The sequence below is a fragment of the Lepidochelys kempii genome, chromosome 4, assembly GCF_965140285.1.
Source record: "Lepidochelys kempii isolate rLepKem1 chromosome 4, rLepKem1.hap1, whole genome shotgun sequence".
NCBI lineage: Eukaryota > Metazoa > Chordata > Testudines > Cheloniidae > Lepidochelys > Lepidochelys kempii.
This window is the reverse complement of record NC_136383.1, coordinates 97,959,796-97,982,414: the sequence shown is the minus strand read 5'-3', so window position 1 is coordinate 97,982,414 and position 22,619 is coordinate 97,959,796. Positions and strand designations below refer to the sequence as shown.

The window sequence follows — 22,619 nt, the reverse complement described above, 5'->3', positions numbered from 1 at the left end:
TCATCCTTTTTGAGGAAAAGAGCAGTCCAGTATTGCCAACCCCAAACATTCAAAAATCACGAGTCAGGCTTATCAAAAATCATCAGATTGGCTTTCAAATCATGAGATTATTTAAAAATAATAGATTTGGTGTTCTTTGTATTTGCCTTCTCTTTTGAGCCTTTAGGGAGCACTGGAGATCACATTCTGAAGCTTTTGCCACAGCAACGAGGGCTAGAAACTGACTTTTTCTTTAAGAATGAAGGCTGAAATCATCATATATCCTCTTGATTCCAGTAGCTGGGGCTTTAAGGAAAACAATAGTTATCATGAGACTCATGACAAAATCATGAAAGTGGGCAACACTGTCCCACAGAGCCAGGATCTGTGACTTTCTAACCCATCTGCAACCTTGGTCTGGACAGTTGTGGATATTGCATACTGAAGGGAAGCCTTGCCTTACCTAAAGGAATTTCCTCCTATTCCTTCTTCTTCGGTCTCATTAAGCTTTCTCTGACATAGCTGACACTAGTGCTGACAAAGAGATCAGCTGGCTAAGGAGGCTGTATTAGTAACGTGGCTGGCATTTTGCTTCGTGCATCTGAGATCGCTTCTGAGCACTGACTCTGCTTGGTCTGCTTGGTGTGAGGGCCTTACATTCTTGCCTTAGATTGAGCTTCCCAATGCTTTAGTGGATTTACCGTTGTGCTGTTGGGTTCGTTTTTCTACAGATTTATGCTAATATCTATGCTTTTCATATTTTTCTCACTGTCTTCAGTCTCTAGACAGACACTGGAATTGTTGAAATACTGCGCATCTGTATCTTAATACACTTCTAAATCTCCTGTTGACCCTGTAACTCATTCGTCACAATTTATGATTCCTCTGAGTTGATATGTATTTGCTGAATTATTATTTTATTGAAAGCATGTCTAAAGTGTATTAGAATGTGTGGATCTAAAAGTTCCTTTGTGAAAATTCTTCCCTCTCATTCGCCCAAACCCTTTGCTTCAGTCAGAGACGCGAATCCTAAATTTTATTTTCCCTTTATAGTGTATGGAAAATCCTGAATTTTAAAATGTTAACAAATGATAATGATACTCAGCAGTTAGTGCTTTAGGTCTCTTTTATAATCGATAAATAATTAATCCTCATTTCTCTAAGGTAGGTAAATCAATTTTGTTAGCCCCATTTTATGGGCAGGTAAATGGAAGCACAGAGAGGTTATGTGAGTTACCCAAGGACAAAGTGAGAACCAAGGTCAAAGCCATACCAAGAACTCAAGAGTTCCTAGCTCCCAGACCTGTGCTCAGATTGTTAGATCACACCTCTTTCAACAAATGACTTTTTTTGTTGTTGTCAACAAAGATCTTAATGGCACATTTATACTTGTTATTAATTGATGGCAGTGCTTTATCCTTTACTAGCAATCAAAAAGAGGCAGCATCTTGAGAGTTCGTTGGAGCTGGAGCACCCACACCTGTGAACAAACTAATGCCATTAGGCCAAATCTTATCCATGTAGACAAGCCAAAGAGATGGGCTATGTGCAGGGTGCGGTGGATCTGAGAGGAGACAGACTCCTCTCCCAGCCAGTCTATGGAGCTACACAGACACTCTGCAACTGGCCACTACAACCCTAAGCCTTAGCTTTCACAGCTGCTGCATGAGATATGGCCAGTGGATCTGCAATTCCACTGGTTAGATTTCCTTTTTCCCCAAAATTTTCTGCATGCCATGAGGAATGGAATCCCCAGAGAGCGCAGCTTCATGGTAAACTCCCACATCCAGCCACTTGCTCCAGTATTACTCCAGTTCTAAAACCTATTGGATCTCCTGTGCTCCTAGAAGATCTGGGAATAGGATTTGACCCATCATGTAGGCTGAGCAGTAGAGCTGAGTGAATTTTTTTAGTGAAATAGTAAATCTGCTGAAAGTTGTAGTTTTGAGGTGACCAAAACTATTCATGAATTCAGGTCAAATTCAGAGAATAGTTTCAGCTGAATAAAAATGAGGGATTTTGTTTTCCAAAAAATCAAAATGATGTTTTGTTTTGAAATATAATTTCAAAATGTCATTTGAAACATTTTGTTTGATCCAAACAACATTTTGGGACCCAAACATTTTGGTAAGAAAAATAAAACATAAAAAAATCAGTTCAGGTATGAAATGAACCAAATTTTTTTTCAGATTTTTTTTTATTTCGCCACTGAACTGAAAAATCAATTAGTCTCTCAGCTATACCGATTAATAAAGTTGGTGATGTCATAGCACTCAGTTCCTTATGATATTCTCAACCTACTATACACTTAAATGTTACTTGCTGAAGGGATGAAAATTGGAGTTGTGCCCTTTTTTATTTCTTTACAAGTCACAAAGACGGCTTGAAATGGTGTTTGTTTGCTTCTTTTTAAATACGCTCCAGTGGTATAATACTATAGTAATTATTCTTTATAGACTAGAGTACAGGTACACCTCCCTCTGAAAGATTGGCTGTAGACCACTATCCAAGGCAGGATACCAGACTACATGCCTTGTTCCCAACTATCTCAATTTTATCCCAAGTCTTGCAATATTTGATGTTCTTCTCAAAGCCCCATCTTCTGGAGTCAAGTGATTAAGCGAGTTCAGCTTTCATTTTTAAATGAAAGTCATCATGGCTGCAGGGGGAAATTGAAGATATGATGAGAATGTACCCAAAGGCTCAAAGCCAGAAAGCAAACCAAAGGAACCCAATATATATATAATTATTTTTAAATCTCATGCTTTTTAAGGCCACTCTTATGATTTTTGGTACCTGACTCATGATATTTGAATGCTTGGAGTTAGAAATACTGTACATAGTCCACTGGAAATTCCTATGATCCTAGAAATCTTCTGCTTTATGGAGTCAAATCCAGTCTCCTGTGCACAGCCTGAGTAAGCAGACAATCCACCAACGAGATCAGCGAGGGCAGGGAGGGAGAGCCAGGGTGAATGGCTACTGGTTCCATGTCATTTTGGAGTCTCTGGGCACCCATCTGCTCTGCCTCTAGCCCACTGTGTTCCTAACCTTCCCATCAGCAGGAGAGGATATACTCTCTGGCATGCAGGGGGTGCATGGTTTCCTGGAACCATGCTCCCCTGGAACCATTTTCCCCTGCAGAACTATGCCAGAGTCACAGGAGTAAGGGTAGGATTTAATTTATGTGAACAATCTTGTAAACAAAAATAGAAAAAGTCTCAACAGCTTTGTAACTGATGTGTGATTTGCGTGAAGGAATAAATATAACCCATTGACATTTTGCCACTATACAGCAAAAAGGAAAGAACCCAAAATCTGATATTTTAAGTCCAAACTGTAAATAGTATGTGCTGCCCTTCACATCCCATGCTGTATGCTTCGGAAAAGCAGTGCGGTGCCAGAGAGAGGAGTTCTTTTACAAAGAACAAAAGAAAAATTGCAGAAACTGGAAACCTACACAATTTACTGCACGTAAATCTCTTTCATATGGTAACGAATGGCCTAGATTGCAAACTGTGAACTTAAAGACACCTTAATGGTCCAGGAAGTTGAGAGTTATTTGAGTTAAATATTGTGCAATGCAGGTGCAGGCTGCAGATGGGAGGTTTGGGTGTCAGAGCATGCCAAGTGCATAACAAAACTCAATTGAAGGAAGCCAATTTTAAGACCACAGTCTGAATTAGTTGAATATAAATGACAAGAATTCCATAGATACCCTGTGGGAGACGTTTTCAAGATTCTTCAGTGTGAGTTTGCCTAAAGAATCACTGATACAGTATAAAGGCACATTATCTTTTTTATATAATTAAAGTTATCATTTTTCATGCCAAAGTATATTCCCTCTAAAATATACAAGCTAAATTCTCTGTTGATGTAACTCGATTGGAGGCAGCAGAGAGTTTAGCTCACAATACATCCATGTTCACTGAATTTGTAGGTGTGCGCAATTTAGACTTACACGGATGTAAATCAGGAGTAACTCTATTATTCAGTTAACCAGTGTAACCAAGATCAGAATCCTGCCTTGTATCAGCAGTGATAAAGATTTTCAAATCAATATTGAAACTTTAGGCAGACTCCCTATCATACAGGAGATAAGAATTGGGATTCTTAGATTTAAAAGCCACCGAACATTCAAGACTATAGATAGGCAGCCTCCAACATTTAAAAACTAATATATATTTTAATTTTAAATATCCCACTTTGATTCATTTTAGCCTTTAATAATTTCAACCTTTAGGAAAACATTTACATTAAAATGATCATTTAAAATTTACTTTAGACTTAAGAACTGGAGTTTTTACTCAAACCACAGAGCACAGTGCTGTTATTTCAATCCTTTCCACTGTGTTTCCTCCACCTTTTATTCCTACACATCTCCACACCCAACCCAGGACTTGCCTAATGTTCTTAAGGTCAAAAGGAATCCTATTTTGGTATGCGTCCTACCTTTAAATTTCATCTATCCTCATATGTGTTCATACATAAAAACAGAAGCTGTAGCTTGTCTAACCTGTAAAATTTAAAGTAACCAATCAGATTACAGAAGAAACAAAAAAATATGAACAAATATTCCTAAAAAAGGAGAAATGAGGTCAAACTGCAAAGTCTGCATGGTAGTCTGCATGCAAACTTCACCAAAATTCAGAGAAGAGGGAGTTCACATCTCCATTTTGATTTTTGCCAATCTGTACTAGGTAGCAACGATAGTTCATGTTTTAGAGGGGGAAAAAATGTCATGAAGAAAATACAAAAACTGTGTAACGTGTCCGTAAAACAAATGTTCTTTGCTTGGCTAAATGACAATGTTTAATAAATGCCTACCACAAGCAACATTTAAAGAAAAAAAAAAAAAGAATGGCAACTGGCCAGAAAAAATCCACCCTGCATAATATGTTCCAGTAAATAGCCTTTTGGTGAACCTGCTGGCTCACTCTTTCCTTGAACAGGATCTTTAAAGAACAAAAGAAAAACTGATGGACATTTTCCTTTTTGTTAGTTTCCCCAAGTTGCACTCAATGGCATTGTTTAGTATGAGTTTGAAATGAGAAAGCTGCACTTCTACATTGCCTTGTAACCATATTAGTATATTGCCATGCTCTCTGTTGACTGGTTTCTTTGGTTTTGGTATTCTAACTTAGTATTGGTATTGGCATTCTAACATAGTATTGGTTTCAGACCAGCAGCCATGTTAGTGAGCTGTAGCTCACGAAAGTTTATGCTCAAATAAATTTGTTAGTCTCTAAGGTGCCACAAGTACTCCTTTTCTTTTAACGTAGTATTGGTATTCTAACTTAGCTAATATGATGCACATTTTATAAAGAAAAAGGCAGAAAACCTTTGGCTTACTTCCCCCATTATTCAGTTTCACATCTGTAAAATGAGAATTATACATATATATATCCCTGCTTTACAAGTATTAGGAATTAGGGCCTGCAGCAAAGCGAGTCTCCAGGCAACCTAGCAAGTGCAGCTGCCTGTAGTAGGCTGCCTGATTGGCTACCCTGCCTGACTGGTGGGAAGAGTCAGCAGACCAGTGCTTAAGCCAGCTGCAGTTTGGCAATTGCTCAAAGCATTTGCCCATGGCTGCAATAGCTCTTGTGCCTACTTGTTCCTAGCTCCACTCTTGCCTCAGACCCAGCCCCACTCCTGCTTTGGTCCCTGCCTTGCCTCACTCCAGCTTACCCAACTCTGACCCATGGCTCTGATTCCTGACTTTTGACTCCGGCTCTGACCCCTGGCTCTGGCATCTGGCCTCCAACTCTGGGCTCCTATTCTGGCTACCAAATCCTGCTCTAACCACTAGGCCTGGCTTCTGCTCCAATCACTGGGCGTGACTGCTCACATCCCAATCTCTGACAACAAGTCTGTCATGTGGAACAGTTAACAAATGGGCTTCATTCTGCAACACTCAGGCCTTGTCTACACTACAAAGTTTTGTTGGCAAAAGCTGCCTTTTGCCAGCAAAACAGGGGAGGTGTACAAACTACAAAGCTACTTTTGGTGGCAAAACTGTGCTGTTTTGCTGATATAACATAATCACCTGCATGAGAGGCATAAAGCTTTTTGTGGCAAAGTGAAAGCGACAAAGCGTCAGTGTAAACACTGCTGTTTCTTTTGTCGACATAACTGGCTTCCACCATATCCCACAATGCCTGCCGTGACCACTCTGCTCACTGTTTTGATCTCTGCTGCCCTGAAGGCATGCGCTTCTCCCCTTTCAAAGCTCCAGGAAGTATCTGACAGCTGAGCTTGCTGCTCCTTTTGGGGAACAAAGAACAAATCATTAGCATGGAATGCTCTTGTTCTGCCCTGCATTAGGAACACAGGCAGGCAGACTGCTGCTGCAGGGGAAGGGGGAGAGGTGGGAACTGACATGCTCCTTTGACATTCCTCAGCACGGAGAGCTCACAGAGCTGTTCAGGATGCCACTCCTGGCAGCAGAGGAGGCTGTGGGAGAACTTGGAGGTAGGGTGAGCAGGTGTCCTGGTGGCTCCGGTAAGCAACGCTGATGGGGCCATTGACTGTCTAGTTGGCGGCACCATGCAGCAGGGCTGGCAGGCTCCCTGCTAGCCTCCGCGCCACGCAGCTCCTGGGAAGCAGCCAGCATGTCTCCCCTCCGGCTCCTCCCAGCCAATGGGAGCTGCAGGGGCTGTGCCTGTGGATGGGACAGCGCACAGAACCACCTAGCCGAGCCTCAGCATAGGAGCTGGAGAGGTGACATGCCACTGCTTCTGGGAGCTGCTTGAGGTAAGCGCCACCCAGAGCCTGCACCCCTGACCTCCTCCCGGGCCTCAACCCCCTGCCCCAGCCCCAGCCCTGATCCCTCTCCCACCCTCTGAACCCCTCAATCCCAGCCCAGAGCACCCTCCTGCACCCCAAATTCCTCATCCCCAACCCCACATCAGAGCCTGCACCCCCAGCTGGAGCCCACAACCCCCCAGGACTCCAAACCCCTACCCCAGTCTGGAACCCCCTCCCACACCCTGAGCCCCTCATTTCTGGCCCCACCCTGGAACCCATACCCCCAGCCCAGAGCCCGTACCTCCTCCCACACCCCAACCCCCTGACTCAGCCTGGAGCCCCTTCCCATACTCCGAACCCTCGATTACACCCCCCAACCCAGAGCCCCCTCCTGCACCCCAAACCCCTCATCCCTGGCCCCACTCCAGAGCCTGTATCCTCAGCTGGAGCCCTCATCCCCTCCCGCACCCCAGCCCCCTGAGCCGTCCGGTGAAAATGAGCAAGTGAGTGATGGTGGGGAGAGCGAGCGACAGAGGGAGGGGGGGATAGAGTGAGTGTGGGTGGGGCATGGAGGCAGGGCAAGGGTGTTCAATTTTGTGTGAGAAGAAAGTTGGCAACCCTCAGTCAGAGGGAATCACAGAACCATTCGCAGGCAAGCAGAGCTGGCTGCTGCAGGAGAGACTGCTGTGCTATTCTATGGGGTTACATGTGGAGGGGGGATGTCCCCCTCCCCCTGTTTCAGGATAGGTCCGTCAGCCTCCTGTCTCCCCCGCCCCAGACACACTACTCTCCTCTCCCTTCCCTACACACTTCAGTTGAAAAATGACTGACAGTCTACTAGGATGCCTCTGAAAGGATGGGATTGAGAAACCTGTATCATGTGACGCTCTGCCTGCCCCATGAGGCATTGCAAACCCTTTCCAAAGCACCGTGCAGCCAATTGCACAGTGGGATAGCCACCACAGTGCACTGCTTTCAGTGTTCATGCAAGAGCTGTTAGTGTGGATGCACTTTGCAGAAACAAGGAGCTAGCATGCAACAGTGGTTTTAATTAAAGCACTTTAATTAAAGTGGCATAACTTTTGCGGACAAAACGTTGTAGTGTAGACAAGGCCTTAATCTTCCACACGGCCCCCCCTAACTTCATTGAAAGTATTTGCATTACTAAGGTTTGTTGGATCAGGCTCATTGTTTTTGACTTTCTTTGACTATATAAGTGCTAAGTACTGCAGTGATGTTGCATACATGGCGGGCGGGTGGGGGGAAGGAGGTTTTGTGATGCACTCTTCTTGGGGTTTTTTTTGTATACCTTCAGTTGCCAAGTCGTACACAGACAAGGTGTCTTGGGGTACTTCTGATGGAAATCTCACACATAGGTTAGTCTTTGCAGGATCGAAGCCATACTTGTTAATTCACAAAAGGTGAAATGCAGCCTTCTGAAGAGAAACAGCATAATGACTATTGGGAATTAGTGGGAATTAAGTGGAGCACAGGCCTTTTGTGCGCCCTTTGCATGGGGATGAATTTCAACCAATGGGTTTCCACGTGTATGTTGATTTTCCACTTATTGCAATTTTTGAACTTCCCAGCAGTCCATTAGTACATGGCAAAAGCACTAATTTTTATTTTGCCTTTTGTGCACTTGTCACCATAATTTGCTGCATTTGTGCTCAGAATATTCTACATTAAAATCCTTTTTCCAATTAGCCTTTACTTTCTTCAATTCAACCCTCATGCTTGCTAAGAAGAAATGAATACAGATTGGTGATGTTTTTATTAACTGCTTCTACTTCTAAGAGCTGATTTGTTAACTGACTAAATCCTGTTTCATGGAGTGTTCTGGAAATAAAATGTTTCTCTGAGAAAATGTCTAAGTTGAGGGTGTCTGTATAAATATAAGTAACTCTAGCCTCCTTGAATGTTATAAATATTTGGTCTTCCTGTGAGTACAATAACACCAACCTCTTTCCAAACCAAAAGTGATTCCTTCTGAGAACTTCCAGCTTACAAGGGTTGTGTATCAAAGGTCAGTGTGTGATATTCTTTGGGAAGATTTGCAGTGTTTAAAGACTTTATGCTCAACAGTAAATTCTATAGGAAATGCCCAGCCTGTAGTAAGGAAAAATCTTCTTCATTTTTAAATTATTTCACTATTTTCCCCAAAGCGATAAAATCATATAGTTTTTAAATACATAAACTATCTAACCTGAATCTCATTAGTTTTTTTAAAATGAATATTTCCTTAAAACTTTCTGCTTACATTGAGCCAGCTTTTATTGTGCATTTTACAGCTTAAATAAAAATAGCTGAAATACATTTTTATTATAAATCAGTAAAATCCCATTAGTAAATCTGATTATTGGTTGGCCCTTCTTTGAATTTACTTTCCTGGAATATTGTAGGCCCATCAAATTTTAAAAGAGACAACTAATTTTGCACCAGACCCTAACCTTCCAACTGAATCATGATTTCCAAAACAATATACCCAAATAGAGCAAAACATAATGAGATAAATCCCAATATGAACTACTGTCTCTCTTCTTTTATTTTTAATCATTAATTTTCACCAAAGGTGTGAACTTTGCTACCGCAGATATTCCATGTTAGGCATCATCAAAGAAAATAATGCCACAAATTGATTGGACATGCTCAAAGCCCAAGTACTCTGCATTTTCACTGCCATGCGGTATATTGCTGTAGCTCACGAAAGCTTATGCTCAAATAAATTTGTTAGTCTCTAAGGTGCCACAAGTACTCCTTTTCTTTTTATTATTTGAACCGTATGTCTTCTACTGGTATAGTCATTTAGTTAGAAGTATACCTAATATTTGTGTCCCTCCTTGATTTTCTTTGTTGAGCTGTTGATAACAGGGAAAGATTGTAATGGGCACAAGATGGACCATGGCCAGAGGAACAGGGTGGACAGGTTAATATCATTTATTGGACCAACCTCTGTTAGTAAAAGAGACAAGCTTTTGAACTACACAGAGCTCTTCTTCAGCACTGGGTAACGTACTCAGAGTGTCACAGCTAAATACAAGGTGGAACAGATTGTTTAGCGTAAGTAGTTAACACATATTCATATTGTAAGGTGAAGTGGCCTGTTAACATCTCTGCAGTAATAGGATAAAAGGGGGGTGGGGGGGTTTAGTGGCAGTGGTTACCGTCTTTGCCGCCCCAAGCAGCGTGCCAAATTGCCACCACCGCGAGCGGCTGAAGAGATAGAAGCTGCCGCTGAATTGCCGCCTCCGCAAGCAGCTGGAGAGATGGGAGCTGTCGCCAAATTGCCGCCGCCACGGGTGGCTGAAGATAGACGCTGCCTCTGATTTGCCGCCATGGGCGACTGAAGATAGAGGCTGCCGCTGAATTGCTGCCGCCGCGGAAACACCCTAACGGCACACGGGCTGCCGCCCCTTGCAGATTGCCGTCCCAAGTACCTGCTTGGAACGCTCGTGCCTGGAGCCGGCCCTGGTTAGTAGATTACAGATTGTTGTAATAAACCATACATCCAATGTCTTTATTAAAACCATGATTTTTAGTGTGTAACAAAGCTATGAATTTAAGCTCACTGGCTGGTCTTTTGAAGACGTTTTGCAGGTTTCTGTTGGAGGACCAGGGATGAGAGGTCAGATACAGAGTGATCATTTTGTGAAAAGTGTCCACCTACAAGTGATCTGGTATTTTTGTCTCATCATTTTTCTGTGTGAGTTCATTTGAGAGCATAGTATTTGTCTGGTTTCACCCACATAGTTGTTACTGAGGCAGTTAATGCACTGGATGAGCTATATCACATGTTGTGATAGGCATGTGTAGGACCCATAAGTCTTGAAAGGTGTGTTGTGAGGGGTATTGATAATTGCAGCAGATCATTGCTGCAGGTTTTGTCTCTTGTTATGGCAGGATTTGGTGCCGCTTTGAGTTGGTGGGTCCTGGTCTGTGGACAGCTTGCTTCTGGTGATGAGCTTGGTGTGATGGGACGGTGGGTTTGTTTTGAAGGCCAAAAGAGGGGATTTGGGAAAGATTTCTTTCAGAATGTGGTCCCCACTGAGTATGTAATTGCTGTAATTGCTTAATGATACCCTGTATGGGTTCCAGTGTGGGGTGGTAGGTGATAACTAGGGGTGTGTGATCAGAAAGCTGGGTTTTTTTTCCATATTGAAGTAGTTCTCTTAGGATATTCGGGTGACCTGTTCCATAATGTGATCTATTTCTCTGATGGAGTGTCCTTGTTTGGCGAAGGTGACTTTTAAGTGTGCTATGGTGTACATTCTGGACTTTCTCCTCAGAGTATATTCCGTGGTATCTGAGTGCATGGCTATAGATAACAGATTTCTTGGTATGTCTGGGGATCTGTGAAGGTACGTGTGGTGAACTGTGGGTTTCTTGTAGATAGTTGTCAGTAGCGTTCGATTGCTGAAGCTGATCATGGTGTCCACAAAGTTGATGTTGGTGCAAGAGTTTTCTAGAGAGAGTTTGATGGCTGGGTGGTGGTTGTTGAAGTTGTGGTGGAAATTTATGAAGGAGTTTAAGTCATCTGTCCAAAGGATGACAGTATCATCAATTTATCTCAGGTATATCACTGGTTTCATAGTGTATTTGTCTAGAAATACTTCCTCAAGTTTGCCTGTGAAGAAGCTGGCATATTGGGGAGCCATCCTAGTACCCATGGCTGTTCCCATGGTTTAGACAAAGTGTTTGTTGTTGAATGTAAAATTCTTATGGGTGAGGATGAAATGGATGAGTTTGACGATGTGTTTGGAGTGGGGATCTGAGTGTTGTCCATTATCTTATAGATCTTTGAGGCAGGCAGCAATTCTGACATTGTGAAGGATATTGGAACATTTTCAATATCAATATACTGATGAGATGACAGTGCAGATGGGAAGCCTACAGATGGAAAAGTAGCACAAATGCCCCTTTAAAGTACATGCATGAGGTGTAGTATGAAGAAATGCAAAAAAGACCCATCTTGATCCTCAGGAGTGAATAATGGCACATTTGCAAATATGCTAAAGTGGATCTTGCTATTGCTATAGTGGATTTTCAATGTGAGTATCTAAACTGTTTACAAAGGATGGGATTTTCAAATATGCTCATTGCTGGCCCAACTCTGCTCCGATTTCAGTAGTAGCAGAATTAGGCCAATGCTGAGCACTACTGAAATTCCCACCCACCCAGAGATTCTGAAAAGGGAGTTCCTCCAGTAGGTGAGCAGAATGGGGACAGCTTTGCCATTGATAAAGGCATGTATAAAATAGTACAATATAAGGAACATGTATTTCATATGCATATTGACAGGTATTTATGAGTATTGAGATAAAGTATTTATTGTTGAACACGTCAGCAAATGCATAGATTACATATGCATTTATCACCAATAGTGTTTGAAAGGAGGCACTGAATGGAAAACAAAAGCTGCACAATAAAATGGATGGGGGTTGATTTGTGATACTGGGCAAGAAACTGGAGGTGGTGGGGGGCCAAAAAGGGAAGCAATGGGGAAAGTGAGTGCATAACAGCCACACTTCCCTGCACTCGTGCTGGATTATAATATCCAAAGTGAAAAGAGGCAAGCAGTTGGTCACTAAAGGTAAAGAACTGTAAATTCCAGCCAACAATTATTTTGTAGCAAGGGCTTGCTTTATACACTCACAAGGAGTGGGGAGGGAGTTTGTCAGCCATTTAAAAGACCTCTTGAACCAGTATGCAAAGGTCAATGCACTCATTGTCTTTATTAGTATGGGTTGATTTCCACAGGAGCAGTCGATCAAATGTTAGATGCTGGACGACAGCCTCATGAGCTGCAGTATTTGATATGCCACCTGCTTTGTGAGTAAGGTATAGCATCGGAAAAGAATGGTCTTTTGGTTAAAACTCTGGACTAAGACTTGGCTGCTCTTGGCTCAGACCTTGGCTGGTCCACAGTTTTCCTCAGTTACTCATGTGTAAAATCTAATTCACATGGCTGTGCTGAGGATAAAACCATTAATGTTTGTGAAGTGCATAGATACTACAGTGATTCAGGTCACATGATTACCTAAACAGATGGTTTGACACTGAAAAAGAAATTAAAACTATAACTATCAGCCCCAGAGAGACAGCACATTAAGGGTCCTCCAAGAATGACTATTACAGAATAGCAGCACCATTAAACCACTGGAGCAATACAAATTCCACAATAGTTGAATAGACTGAAATCAACCTTTATACCAGATGACTGGGAGGTGGCTAATATAATGCTGACTTTTGAAAGGGCTCCAGAGGAGAGCCTGGTAATTTCAGGCCGGTAAAGCCTAACTTCAGAAATGGGCAAACTGGTAGAAACTATAGGAAAGAACAGAATTATCAGACACAAACACAATTTGTTCAGGAAGAGTCAACATGGCTTTTGTAAAAGGAATTCATGCCTCACCAATCTATTAGAATTCTTCGAGGGAGACAAGAAGCATGTTGATAAGGGTGATTCAGTCAATATAGTGCACTCGAATTTTCAGAAAGCCTTTGACAAGGTCCCTCATCAAAGGCTCTTAAGGAAACTAAGTAACCATAGGATAGGAGAGAAGGGCCTTCATGGATCAGTACCTGCTTGAAAGAGTAGGAATAAATGGTCATTTTTCACAATGGAGAGAGGTGCCCCAAGGATCGGTATTGGGACCTGTGCTACAAGAGATTCATTAATGATCTGGAAAAGGGGGTGAACAGCAAAGTGGCAAAGTTTGCAAACTATACAAATTTACTCAAGATAGTTAAGTCCAAAGCAGATTGCAATGAGTTACAAAGGGATCTCACAAAACCAGGTGATTGAGCAACAAAATGGCAGAAGAAATTCACTGTTGATAAATCCAAAGGAATGCACATTGGAAAAAATAATCCCAATGATACATATACAATAATGAGTTATAAATCAGCTGTTACCACCCAAGAAAGGGATCTTGGAGTCACCATGGATAGTTCTATGAAAACTTCTGCTCAATGTGCAACACAGGTCAAAATGGCTAACAGCATGTTAGGAACTGTTAGGAAAAGGGATAGAAAATAAGGCAGAAAATATCATAATGCCATAATATAAATCTATGGTGCACCAATACCTTGAATACTGTGTCCAGTTAAGTCTCCCTACCTCAAAAAGATATAGTTGACTGGAAAAGGTTCAGAGAAGGGGACAACAAAGATGATCAAGGTTATGGAATGGCTTCCATATAAGGAAAGACTAAAAAGATTAGGGCTGTTCAGATTAGAAAAAGGTCAGCTAAGGGAGGATATGATAGCAGTCCATAAAATCATGAACGGTATGGAAAAAGTGAATAGAGCAGTGTTATTTACCCTTTCACACAATACAAAAATCAGGGGTCATGCAATGAAATGAACAGGCAGCAGGTTTAATATGAACAAGGAAGACATAAGCAGTATTCAGCTGGTGTGTCGGCCATGTGCTTATCTTCTGCAGAGGGGTGAGTTTCACCCTGAGAGAGCTAGGAGTAATGCTGTAGAGAAGATATAGTGCTGGGTGTCATTTGTGTACTGCTGGGATGTCAGCCTGTGTTGTCACATCAGTTCTCCCCATGGCTTCATGTAGAAGTTAAATAATATAGTGGTGAAGATAGAGCTTGTGGGACTCTGCAGAGGAGGACTTTGGAAGTGATGGATCAGTTGCCCATCCAATCCAAGAGGAAGGAACACAGGCCATTTCTAGGTATTTCTGGTCACCCATGAAGCTTCTTCGAGATGGGACAGGAACAATTTGGGGATCTGTAGTATCAAATGCCACAGAGAAGTCCAGCAGAATGAGTGTGGATACATTTCCTTTTTCTATAGACAGAGAGAAGTCACCAACAAGATCAACAGGTACTGTCTGCATTAAATCCTGGCCTCAAGTGTGACCTAGAAGAATTCACTGATTAGTGAGCAACAGGTAGTACTGGAGATTTCTTTCCCTAACTTCTCAATTAGTTTGTTTAGAAAGGGGAGTTTACAGACTGGGCTGTAGTTTATGAGGTCTCTAACTTCAAGCAATTGTTTATTTTGTAGTGACCAGATGGTTCTTTAGGGAGAGTGGAAGACTGCCTTCATCAAAGGAAGAATTGATGATCTCTGGTAGTACGGGTCCAAGGAATCCTCTGCTCTCTTTCACCACCCTGGAACGACAGAGGTGAGAATTGCAAATAATGGCCCTGGTTGCCATCAATAGTTCTATAACATCTTCATGGGTGAACAGGGCAAATACTTGGGAGGATGGTGGTGTGCTTCTAGCTCTGCTCTAGACTTCTGTCAAGGTTCCTTCCCCACTCCGAACCACCTCTGAAAGGGTACAGATGTGGGGACCTGCATGAAAACCTCCTTTTACCAGCTTAGGTTAAAACTTCCCCAAGGTATAAACTATTTTACCCTTTGCCCTTGGACTTCCACTGCCACCACCAAACGTTTATCTGGGTTTATTGGGAAAACGTTGTTTGGAAACGTCTTTCCCCCCCAAAATCCTCCCAACCCTTGCACCCCACTTCCTGGGGAAGGTTTGGTAAAAATCCTCACCAATTTGCATAGGTGACCACAGACCCAAACCCTTGGATCTTAGAACAATGAAAAAAAGCATTCAGTTCTTGAAAAGAAACATTTTAATAGAAGAAACAGTAAAAAGAATCACCTCTGTAAAATCAGGATGGTAAATACCTTACAGGGTAATTAGATTCAAAACATAGAGAAGCCCTCTAGGCAAAACCTTAAATTACAAAAAGACACACAGACAGGAATATTCATTCTATTCAGCACAACTTAATTTCTCAGCCATTTAAAGAAATCATAATCTAACGCATATCTAGCTAGATTACTTACTAAATTCTAAGACTCCATTCCTGTTCTGTCCCCGGCAAAAGCATCACACAGACAGACCCTTTGTTTTTTCCCCCAGCTTTTGAAAGTATCTTGTCTCCTCATTGGTCATTTTGGTCAGGTGCCAACGAGGTTATCCTAGCTTCTTAACCCTTTACAGGTGAGAGGATTTTTCCTCTGGCCAGGAGGGATTTTAAAGGGGTTTACCCTTCCCTTTATATTTATGACAACTTCCTATTCTTGGTGTCCTATGAGGTTACCACAGATGCAGAGATGATCATCTCTGTGAAATAAGATGAGAATTCCTTGTAGCAGGAGATGTTATTTTCAGGGGTTGAGTTGGGGCTGTCTGGGTTTGCAGAGTGATTTGTGGGTGAGATTCTGTTCTGCGCCTCTGAGATTCAGCACAGAACGCTAAGGGGACTATGTTGGCTTAAAGCCACCTTTGCACCCTCTTGATCCTGGGCTGCTTTGATATCTGGAGGGTCTCCAACTTAATTTAGACACCCCTGACAACCTACCTGGGCTGCCTTATTGCTGGCAGCATGTCTCAGAATCACCAAAGCACTGCATATTGCAGCCATGCCCCTAACATGCCCCCTCTTTCTCCAAGCCCCACCCGCACCAAACCCCTTTGCCAGGGCTTGCAAGGAGATCCTTAGAAGGCAGCTTTACAGCTGTCTTCCACAGTATCTGTGCAGGAGAATCCTCCCCTAGCCAGAACTGAACTTCTGTATTCCCTCTGTGCTGTTCTAGCCCTTTTACGTATTGTAAAGGGGATGGAACAGGGGTGAGGACTTCACCCATGGTCCAAAAGTGTCCTACAAGACATGACTTTCCTGTCTCTCTGGCAGAGGAGAGGTAAACTGATTTCTGAACAGTTTTCAGTTACTTTTTCCTGGTTTTGGAATTCTGTTTTATTTCTGTCTAAATGTAACTATCACAGATTGTGGAATTCACCTGCATGAAGTTATATAACCGAAACTTGCATAGATGGAGGCAAGGATAGTGACACTACTGCTAAAATGACACATGCACCCAGCAGATTCATGATGGCATGTGCAGAAAGAGATGTACCTCAGCCCCTCTCCAGGCTGGGGTATTCTACATTGCTTCCCTCAACCCCATAAGGGATAAGAGGATTCAACATGTCTGAAGCATCTGAGAATGACTGTGCGAAAAGCTTCTGTAAACTTGTCATAGGACATTTAGTAAAACCTTTAAGAGTAGGAGGTATTGTGAGATGGCAAATGGCACAAACAGACTTCGGGCATTCTCAGAGAAGGCTGGTGGTGAACACAGGTTTATTGGCACTGGTGCAGCAGATATGGAGTAAAACTTTCAGAAGCACATACGTGACTTAGGACTCTATGTCTGTGACCCAAGGAGCTCTTGGTGCCAATTAGCAGAGGACACAGGGGTGCATAGGTGTTACAGGGATTCCCTGGGTCTGGTATTTACATACTAGTTCACCAAAGAGTGTCATGTGAGGACTCAGCTGAAACCTTGTGTCACGCTGATCATCATAACCTTTGTGAAATGTGTGTGCAGATAGTATGTAAGGAGGTATGTATATATATTGAAAACTATGTTCTTAAAGTCTTGAAGTTAAAGACAGGTCACCCAGAGGTAAAATGCCTTAAGACAGGTTCCACAAAACAGGCGGTAGAATATACTTATCTCCCTGGCTGACCATTGTGTATTGTGTATCTTACAATGGAAGTCTATTGGCATTCTGAATCAAATGCTAATGAAGAGATTGCAGGGACTTCAGGAGAAGAAATTAACAGGAAGAGATGAACTGCAGAAGGACCCTGCTTACAGGTAAAAACAAAGGTCTTGTCTAATATATCTAGGGGTGCAGAGAGACGCCCTGACATCCTTCATCTGGGTAGACAAGTCAGTGGGCTTGGACTTAATAAAGGAGGGTATCAGCTATCCAGGCTGAAAAATGTTATGAGAAGGACTTTGGGTAAACAGTACCTTATTAGACAAAAGGGCATCATGTTAGTTATGTTTAGGCTCTGGAATGCGTGTTATGATTTTATTTTATATGAAACCTTTTGTTTCCGTTAATCGTACCTGCTTATTTGCAAATCTCTACTCTGTTAAATAAACTTATTCTTGTTCTCACTATAAACATATCTCAGTGCTGTGTGTTAAACAGAGCAGTAATCCTGAGGTAAAACTAATAAGCTGGTGTGCACTATTCCTTTGGGAACAGGGGCTGGACACTCCAGGGGGATGCTCAAAGGACTTGGGGGTTGGAACGTAACTATCACTAACCTGCAAAGGGATGGCTGAGCCTGAGTAGGCTGAGAGGAGAGTACTTGGGTTGCCTGTGTCTCTTGAAATCAGGAAACTGACCTCTGGCAGGCACAGACTAGGCTTCTTCACGCAAAGGGCAGGTGGTAGTAAGGTCCCTCACAACCCTGGGTACCCCTGAGGAAGTGTCACAGTGTCCCAATGACTTTATATGACACTTGGGCTCCTAAGTGCATAAAGTTCATTTTGAAAATGGGATTTAGACTGATAGGTCATTTAGGTGCTTTTGAAAGTTTTACACATAATCTCTACACTCTGCCTCAGTTTTCCATGTTTAAAATGGTGAAAATACTTTCCTACCTCATAGGGGTATTATGAGAACAAAATCCCCTACTGACTGTGAGGTGTACAGATAGAGGTCATATAGAGAGATGTACAAATTGTAATTTTGCCACAGGCCAAATATATAAAGAGCCAGATGCTATGCTGATTAAACTAGGGTCCGTGGGAGTTTTGTCTCTGTAATGACTGGTGGATCAGATCCATAGTGCCATTACAGACTTTAGACTGCAACCCACCACTAAAAATACTTCCCCTTCTTCAGTAAAACAAGGCAAGTGTTTAACAGGGCATAGGAAAGCATGAAGCCACTTAGAACAGGAAGTGAATAACACTCAATTAAAATTTCAAGGGAACGTACATAGGCAGAGCACAATTAATTACATCAAATGGAATTTGGTTAGGACACTGGAGCTAACATTCATTTGAAAAGCACCATTGGATATTTACTGACAATTTTATCTGAAAGACAGGATTATGTACCTTAGGACCATGCTGGGCATGGTATTCTGTGCAGACACAACAAAGAGTGCCACAGACTGATTCACCAATACTACCTCCTGTAGTACCAGGAAATTCATGGAGGTATCCCATCCAGATTCCAACCCCGACTAATACTCCTTATCTTGTGACTGCTGGCAGTCAAGCAGAACAGCCTTTCCGCAAACCAGAGGCTGCCTGATGGTTGACCTCAGTTTTTTCCAAACTATGTGCCTCCTCTGCCAATTTTATTTGATCACACCTCTTCAAACATCAATTATACTGAGATATTTGCAAGGGGAGGTTAATCCATCTCTGTGCAGTTTCATCCATCAAACAGTGGAATATTTGAACATTTTTCAATAGTCACATACTGGTAATCAACATTTATTGTACTGTCTTTGAAATGCAGGATTGAAAAGGGGCCCAATTTTGATCTGACTGAACAGATTTTATCTCAGTGTACAATAACTTCATTTAAGTTAATGGATTTACTCCTGATTTATACCAGTGTAGTCTGATCAGAAGCAAGCCAATTAAACTTACATACTAAAAATTAAAATAAAAGAAGAAATGACCCAAACTGATTGTCCAACTATGTGGAGAGGTGGCTGGAGTGCTGGCAGTGCATAGATATTTACACATACACACATCTTCTCTTTTCCTCCCACTCCTCTTTCTTCAGTCACCAGGAATGAGGATTTGAAAAGTGACTAGTGAATTTTTGGGTGCCCAACTCGAGATACATTGAAGGGGCCTAATTTCTAGAACATACTGAACACCCACTTGCTGAAAATGAGACCTCTTTAAGATGTCTCAAGCTAAGCACCCAAAATTTGAGGGATCATAAATCACTAGTTCTTTATGAAAATTTAGGCCAGAGCTAGCTGTTGTAGGATGGATGGGCAAGACCAAGAAGGACTAAAATGCTGAATCATGTTTATGTTTTTAAGTTTAGCTAGAAAACTATTTCATTTGATGTTGCTTTTAATTTTGTTTTATTATGTGATATTTGTATGACGTGTACTGTACAAACACATTTCATATTGTATTGAAAAAAATGGTAATACAATTAGAAAAGATGCAGATATTGTGAGACCATAAAACATCTTTGTTTCTATTTCATTTTAAGAGCACTGAATATTTGTTAAAAGTTAGCACATTTCTCAGATAATCTGAGGAGTCGTAAATTAACAACTTGCATTTCAGACAGGGCACAGAAACAACACCTCATCTCATCAGTTCAGACAGACAGAAGATGCCCCTTCAGCATGCTGCTAGCTGGCCAGAGGAGTGCCCCAAGGTTCTGGTTAATCTCTGGTGTAAGAACTGTAGGGACTATGATTTTGGAAGAAGCATCAGAAATGTGAATTTACATGAAAAGCTCTCCAAGAGCCTGGGAGCAGTGGGGATCAACTGGACTGCTGTCCACTGCAGGGAGCATATTAAAGACCTCCAGTCTGCTTACTGCAAGGCAAAGAATGAAAATTGCAAGTCCAGCATCTCTCTGGCTACCTGCCACCGCTATGAAGACTTCTTCAACCAGGTGTTCGCCACCACCCCTGGCACAGAACTCACAGTCCTCTATGACTATCTCCCGAGTGGGGAAGGTATGCTTTTCAGAGTAGAGGCAGAGGGGTCAGGGACAGCACTACAGGTGAGCCTGGTGGAAGAGTCAGAGGAGCAGAACCTGGAACAAACCACAGTGCTGGAACTGGCCTTGGATCAGGCTACACAGCAGGATGGGCTAGGGAACATCTTGGTGCCATATTCCAAAGATCTGTTTTGGGGATGGGCCTGGGGAGGAGTCTGAAGAAGAAGTAGCACCAGGGCAGGACCTGAAGCCAGAGACTGGTAATTAGTGTCAGCCACCTTTATTACATTGAGAATTGCTGCATAAGTAGGCGGAGTTGATATGGAGGAATTACATGCAGGGGGTTAGATTTAGCTTCTGTTGAGGGCAGAATTCAAAACAGCCTTGACAAATAGGTAAATTGATCTGAAATCAACACAACAAAATTCCAGAATGACAAGTGCCAGGTACTTCACTTAGGGAGAAAAAAATCAAATGCACAACTACAAAATGGGGAATAACTGTCTAGGAGGTAGTACTGCTGAAAAGGATCTGAGGGTTAGAATGAATCACCAGTTGAATCTGAGTCCACTGTGTGATGCAGTTGTGAAAAGGATAATATCATTCTAGGATGTATTAATAGGAGTGTCATATGTAAGACAAAGGAGCTAATTGTTCTGTTCTGTTAAGCACCCATAAGGCCATGGGTGGTGTGTGAACTGCCAGCTGGGGGAGGCTAGCCCCCAACCCCGCCCCTTTTGCCTAAGGCCCCGCCCCATTCACACCCCCTGCTGGAGGCCAAAAGCCCTCACATCGCAGCCTCTGGCCCCTGCCCCAGGCTAGTACCCCCAGACCGCCGGGAAGGTGACCAACACCCCTTCCCCCCAGAGCAACGGGAGGGCGGGCAGCATGGCCGCAGCCCCCCGCCAGCTCTGGAGCGATGGGAGCGTGGGTGGTGTGGCCCTAGCCTCCCCATCCCTGGAGCACCGGGAGGGCGGGTGGCACAGGCACGGCACAAGTGGGGGCCACAGAGACTAGTGGAACTATGCTGAGCGGGAAGCAGAACTTGGGGCAGAGTGTAGGTGGGGCCACACTTGACTGTTTGGGGGGGCACAACCTCCCCCAGTTAGGATTGCCAGCCAGAGTGTCCTGAAATCTCCAGAAATTAAAGATGAATCTTTAAGTAAAGACTATGTCATGTGATGAAACCTCCAGGAATATGTCCAACCAAAATTGGCAACCCTACCCCCAGCTTATGATACCCGCCACCCATGCATGAGGCCTCAGCTGGAGTACTGTGTCCAGTTCTGAGCACCACACTTTAGGATAGACGTCGATAAATTGGAGAGCAACAAAAATCATAAAAGGTTTAGAAAACCTGATCTATGAGAAAAGGTTAACAAAATAATTGAGCAAGTTTAGTCTTGAGAAAAGAAGACCTAATAGGGAGCCGATAACAGTCTTTAAATACTGTATGTTATGGGCTGTTATAAAGAGAATGTCATCAACTGTTCTCCATGTCCTCTGAAGGCAGGACAAAAAGTAATGAGCTTAATCTGCAGCAAGGAAGATTTAGGTTAGATAGTAGGAAAAAATTTCTAATTATAAGGGTGGTTAAGTTCTGGAATAGGCTTCCAAGGAAAGTTGTGGAATCACATCACTGGAAGTTTTTAAGAACAGACAAATATCTGTCAGGGATGGTCTAGGTTTACTTGGTCCTACCTCAGCACAGGTAACTTGACTTATGACTTCTCTAGGTCCCTTCCAGCCCTACATTTCTGTGAAAGCCATCCCATTTCCCTGGCACCCCCTTCACTCCCCCTCAATCCCCACTAGTTATTCTAACAAGGATCAAGCAGTTATTTTTTTAGTAATTTATATGCTCAGAAAAAAGAATCTGGGTTATAGGCTTAGCATGCATGTCATAAATATAAAGGGAAGGGTAACCACCTTTCTGTATACAGTGCTATAAAATACCTTCTGGCCAGAGGCAAAGTCCTTTTACCTGTAAAGGGTTAAGAAGCTCAAGTAACCTGGCTGGCACCTGACCCAAAATGACCAATGACGGGACAAGATACTTTTAAATCTGGAGCGGGGGAAAAGGCTTTTGTCTTTCTGTGTGATACCTTTGCCGGGAACAGATCAAGGATGCAAACCCTCCAACTCCTATAAAGTTATTAAATAATCTAGCTAGAAAATGCGTTAAATTTTCTTTGTTTTGGCTTGTGAAATTTGCTGTGCTGGAGGAAATGTGTATTCCTGTTTTTGTGTCTTTTTGTAACTTAAGGTTTTGCCTAGAGGGATTCTCTGTGTTTTGAATCTGACTGCCTGTAAGGTTATCTTCCATTCTGATCTTACAGAGTTGTTCTCTTATTTTTTTTTTTTTGCTCTTCTAATAAAGTTCTGTTTT

General features: G+C 42.5%; 1 protein-coding gene across 1 annotated transcript; it reads left to right on the top strand.

The window, feature by feature from the left end:
* Positions 1-10,097: 10,097 nt before the first annotated feature.
* On the top strand, positions 10,098-22,534 carry LOC140910014 (uncharacterized). The gene is made up of 3 exons (XM_073340115.1): positions 10,098-10,197; positions 14,755-14,875; positions 19,846-22,534. Exons 2-3 carry the CDS (start codon positions 14,811-14,813, stop codon positions 20,447-20,449), a joined length of 669 nt encoding a protein of 222 aa, XP_073196216.1. The 5' UTR covers positions 10,098-10,197; positions 14,755-14,810; the 3' UTR covers positions 20,450-22,534.
* Positions 22,535-22,619: the final 85 nt, after the last annotated feature.

Bases quoted from the DNA above. Each gene is read 5' to 3' on its own strand.
- LOC140910014 (XM_073340115.1), top strand. From the start codon at position 14,811: ATGATCTCTGGTAGTACGGGTCCAAGGAATCCTCTGCTCTCTTTCACC. The intron at 14,876-19,845 runs GTGAGAATTGCA...CTTGCATTTCAG, and splicing joins ACCACCCTGGAACGACAGAG to ACAGGGCACAGAAACAACAC.